At 27.6% G+C, this 5,432-nt stretch overlaps 1 protein-coding gene across 1 annotated transcript; it reads right to left on the bottom strand.

The window, feature by feature from the left end:
* Nucleotides 1-3,859: 3,859 nt before the first annotated feature.
* On the bottom strand, nt 3,860-5,138 carry LOC106297853 (MATH domain and coiled-coil domain-containing protein At2g42470-like). The gene is made up of 4 exons (XM_013734010.1): nt 5,025-5,138; nt 4,775-4,941; nt 4,472-4,680; nt 3,860-4,383 (listed from the first exon to the last, which is right to left on the bottom strand). The coding sequence occupies exons 1-4, from the start codon at nt 5,126-5,128 to the stop codon at nt 3,862-3,864; spliced, it is 1,002 nt and encodes a 333-aa protein (XP_013589464.1). The 5' UTR covers nt 5,129-5,138; the 3' UTR covers nt 3,860-3,861.
* Between the last annotated feature and the right edge of the window lie 294 nt (nt 5,139-5,432).

The following is a 5,432-nucleotide window of genomic DNA, read 5'->3' as shown; positions in this document are numbered from 1 at the left end:
TCTGTTTGAAATCAAGTTGTGAGTCATATTTGGCAATTTTCCCTTATTTATTTGTCAGACTTCAAGTTTCGTTATTCATAAAAGGAATGTAGTATTTATCTTTATTCTCAACTAAAAATGTTATATATAGTGTTAGGCTTGACACAAAAACTTAATTTGATACCCTCTCTCTCTCTCTCTTTTATTATAAGAACATATGCAGCAGCGTTAAGTTTTTTAACCAAGTCCCTCAACATAAATATATTAACTAGACCTTGACGACCGCGCATATATTTAATTTTACATTTGGATTTGTATTTGTATTTAATGTTATATTTGTAAATTGTAATCATATTACATCAAGTAATTTTATATTAAAACATTTTTGCGTAAAATGTAATTCAGATATTTGGTTGTTGACCCATACATCCCGCATGGGTATTTACTTCGTTTTTATGGGTCAAATATAAAATTAGTTATCTTTTAAAATATTTTTCATATGGTGTTGGTTCACATATTGATTGTCGATAGACATTCAAGCAAGTAAAATAATATTGTATGTAACTCATATTTTATTTGATGGTATTTTAGTTGTTTCGAATAGTTAGTTTAATTTTATATATGTCTACCTTTTATTTTACAATAATTATTTTAAATAAAAATTTAACTTCTGATATTATTCCCTATATATTAATCCTGGAGCATTACAACATTTTTTTGTAGTTACGTGTCACTATGAGAATGATTTTTAGAATTTTTAGAGAAATATGTTGGTTCATCTTATCATATATTATAGTTTTTATTAAACTAACCATCGAATTAATTAATAGTCTACAAAAGAATATTCTCTATTATTTCTTTAAAGAAAAACTATGAAATTACCTAATATGATTGATATATATCGTAATTAATGATTATGAATAATAACTATTTGATAACAATTTTTTATCCTCCATACTTTTAGTTCAATTTTATATTATTAAAAGAAACGAAACTATCACATTAATCAAAGAATAAAAAAAATAGATTTTTTTCTTATATTTTATCTTTTGAAGTTTTTAAAACAACTATAAATCATTAAAATCTAAATTTAATCGTTTTGATTAATGTGATAGTTTATTGTTATTATACGGGCGATTTTGGTATAGTTACCAGTTTTGGGCGATTTTGGTATAGTTGAAATCGTTTGTTTAAATCATGAATTTTATTGTTATTAAAAGATTTTATTGTTACTAAACGAATGGATTTAAATTTGGCTAAACGGATTTTATTTATATATTTTGTTCAAATATTGCATATGTCGATCTTGTGGTAATATAAATGAATTAAACTTGTATGATATAATATAGAGAATTGTTGATTAATATAAAGAATTCCATTAATTCAACATTTCATTGCTTTGTTTTGGCTTAATCTTTAGCTATACGTAAAGATGAAAATGATTAGGAGAATATTAAAGATTATGGTTTGATAAATTTCATCCGTAGACATTGGCAAGGCATTAAATAGGAATGTTGCATTGATTGTATTTGATTTCTAGAACTTGATTTAATTGCTGAGTATGTTAGATTAATTTAGGAAATCTATATTATTAAAAAGGGAAAAGACAGAATACTTAAATATATGTTTAATAATTAACTCAGTGCCATTCTAGTGTAATTAAATTGTAAGTTTAAGGGGTAATTTTTATTTATACTTCTGTTTTAATATATTAGATATAGTAATAAACGAATAAAATTTAATGATTTAAAAATTGTTATGTTATCTAAAAAGTGACACATGTAGATAAATTCGGTGAAAGTCTCTCCACAAAGAGGCGTTATTCCTCTTTTCATACTTCTTTTTCTTACTTTTAGATTTTATATTAATTTTTCTGTTGAGCTATTCTTACTTAATTGGACTTCTGCGGATATCCTAAGTGGTGTTAAAAAATATTTTTGTTACAAAATAAATAATGTTCTCACTATCTAGATAAAATTTAATGTTATTTGAAATTTGTGATCAACTACAAAATATTATATTTTTTTTACTAGTTGAACTATCTTTATTTAATGATACTTTTATGTAATCAAGATAATTGTATAAAATTTTATACTTTTATAGTTATTGAGTAAAAATCTTCAACGCCACTTATATTAAAACAGAGAGCGTAACATTAAGACTTCTATATTATTAAAAGAGAAGTATCCATTTGAAAATGTTCTTACTTCATTAATTAAACTCCCTATTTTTTTGCTTGTCTTTTTCAGTTGCATTTATGAAATATCCTAAAACGAATAAAACTGTCTAATTTATTACTTGTCTTTTCAGTTACATTAATGAAATATGCTTAAATGAATTTAAACTTCCTATTTTATTGTTTTTCTTTTTCAGTTACCTTAATGAAATATTCTTAAATAAATTTGGACATAATGTCATTTAATCATTTGCTCATAACTCATTTGTCATTTGCTAAATTGTTAGAAATAAAATTTTAGCACAATATAACTCAGTTGTCATTTGCTAAATTTATGGTTTTTATTTATATTTTTTATTATTTAATTATAATATTTTCATTTTATATTTGAAACAGAGAAACAGAAAAGAATTTTCTTTCAAACAATATTTTTGTAAATGTATTTTTTAAAAAATAATCAATTTAAATTGTTATTATCATTGAATATAATTATTTTTGATATAATTTGAGTTTTCGTTTACATCAAACTTATCATATTTTAGGATAATTTTAATTTAAAATGTAATTTTCATATTTTTCAAACAAATTCTATGTTATAATTTTTTTTAAAAATATTGAGTTGCATTTCAAATAAAAAGGTAAAGATAATTTAAAAATATTCTAATTAAAATATGTAAAATTTAATATAGTTTTAAGGAAATGGTCAAAATAAAAAAAAATTACACATAAAAAAAGTCATGATTTTTGTTAACTGGACGGATCATTATTTATATGATATCGCAAACGAAAGAAAAATTTATTTTTTTACAATTATCTAATTAACTATGTATACTGATTTTTTTTATATGATATCACACATTCGTAAAAAAAGTAGATAGTTTAAGATGCAAAAAAAAAAAAATATTTGCTTAATGAATATAATATGAATAAATTTTACAAATACATCATTTAATAAAATAAATAATTAAAAACTGAAAATTCATATCCGCGCTGGCGCGCGGATCAGGATCTAGTTTATAATTAAAAGGGAGTAACATTCTAAGATATAATGATGTATTTAATTTTCTGAGATGTTATAGCAGTTTAACTTAGGTCTTGTTCATTTCATAAGATGTCTGGCGTATATGGCTGCATGAGTCCCTATGATGTTGGCTTTTTCCTAAAAATTTATATTCAGTCTGAGACGGTGTGGTGGATGGTAAAGACCCGGGTCTGGGATGCTAACACGTTTCAGTAACTTGATTCACTTATTGTGTAAAACTTGATCACATTTTTCTAAACATCTATACGGGCATGGATCTATGTTTTTGCACTCATTTGCATATCCGAAAAAATTTCTATCTATGGACTGCACTTTCTTTAAGGATTACTCTGGACCTTCTATAGGTCTGTGATACCCATAAATTAATTGAAAATAAAAATTATATTGAGATATTGAATCTGGATGTAAATTAATTTGCATCCCAAATTCTGGATTTTCTATTTTCTTTTCCCTTTTCAACAGCTATTGCGCCATCGATTCATCAGAGAAGTCTCATTTTCTATTTTCATTTGTTTTGGCCACGTCACTCAAGTCCATAATCAAATAGTGATAGTATTTTAAATAGAATTTGAATATATTTAAAATTTTAAATAGAGAAGACCATAAACTTAGAACTTTTGAATTTCTAGAAGAAAACAGAAAAACAGTAATAAAATGTCATTCCTTATCCTACCTCTTCATTACTGAGATCCGGGTAATCCAATACTTCCCAAGAGCGAATAACTCCCTCAAGCACGTCTTTAGTAGTAGTAGTAGATCTGGTTTTTTCCTTGCTCAGCTCATCTCTGAGATCCGACACCGTCTGTTCCAGCGACAAAACTTTAGCAGACTTGACCTTTTCTGTGTCCAGTTTAAGGTTGAGATTCTTAACTTGTTCCTCGAGTTCTTGGACTCGAAAACCATAAGAACTCAAGGAACCATCACCATTTGCTTTCTTCCGCTCCAAGGAAATCTCATCAAGCTTTTCCTTCAACCAGTCTAGCTTGAACCCTGCTTTTGTTAGATCTATCAACTCCATGCGAGCGTTGCTTAATTCATTCTTGATGAAGCTACGTGGAGGCTTGTTCAGTTTCTCAATGAGAAACATGAGGAGTTTCATGTATACTGTCTTCACCAATTGGCTCTTTGGTATGAAATTTAAGGCAACGTCCGGGTGCTTCGCGAAAATAGTAGTCACTTGACCAACCTGTCAAGCAGAACCTTCTTATAGTTAATCAAAAAGAAAGAAAGAAACAAAATAGCAACAAGAAGCATCCGTGTATAATCAATCATACCTCACTATAAAGAACTTGGAAACCATTGACATCTAATGTCTCCTTCCCAGTAACTTCTGCTTCATCAACAACTTCAACTACTTGTACGTTGACTTGGACTATCAGTTTGTTCTTCTCCATAAACCCATTTTCCTGAAGCATTTCAAGAGGCATGGCATCTGCCCAACCCCATGCTGGAAACTGAGCGCAGAAAGTTTTGCACGGTGGTCCTGTACCACACAAAAAAAAAACGAAAGGCTAAGTTACATTTTCTTCTCACCAATCATATATATTTATACAGTTTACTTCTGATAAGTAAATTACCATCTCTATATGTTCTGTAGAGTCTTTTGCCGGATACGTTTAATAGAATTAATGAAAGAATAGCTCTTCTTTTCCATTCAAGTAGCAATGATTCAGGATTTGCAACACAGAGGAACGTAGACAAGTGATCTTCAATACCGCATCCTCTGGGATAAACATCAACAAACCTGAGAAAATACAGGAAACAGATTAACTAAACATTGTTGAATCTAGATGTGAGATCAGAATTTAAAATATATTTTGCATTAACCATTGGCAGCCTCCACTAAAGAAATTTGGTGAACGTATCAAAGCTTCCTTGTCCCAGAAGTTATCTATCTCAAACGTGAAGCTTGTCTGCTTTCGATCCTCCATTTTTCTACAAAACAACGGTTTCCCACAAAAACATGTCACTCAAATAAAAGCTCACTACTCTGCCTATGAAAAGACATTAGCAAACTACCAAGGGCAATTCTTTTAAATAGACATTTTTAAGTTTTTATCACAAAAATAGACCTCAAAAACTAAAATGGCTAAAATAGCATTTTTTATTTTGAAAATTTTAACTTTTTTTTTATTTTAAACCCTAAACCCTAAACCCTAAATCCTAAACCGTAAATCATAAACCCTTAAGATAATTAAACCTAGGGGTATAAGTGTATATTTACTTTTTTTGATA

This window comes from Brassica oleracea, chromosome C1 (assembly GCF_000695525.1).
Source record: "Brassica oleracea var. oleracea cultivar TO1000 chromosome C1, BOL, whole genome shotgun sequence".
In the NCBI taxonomy this organism is placed as follows: domain Eukaryota; kingdom Viridiplantae; phylum Streptophyta; class Magnoliopsida; order Brassicales; family Brassicaceae; genus Brassica; species Brassica oleracea.
This window is presented reverse-complemented; position numbering and strand designations above follow the sequence as displayed.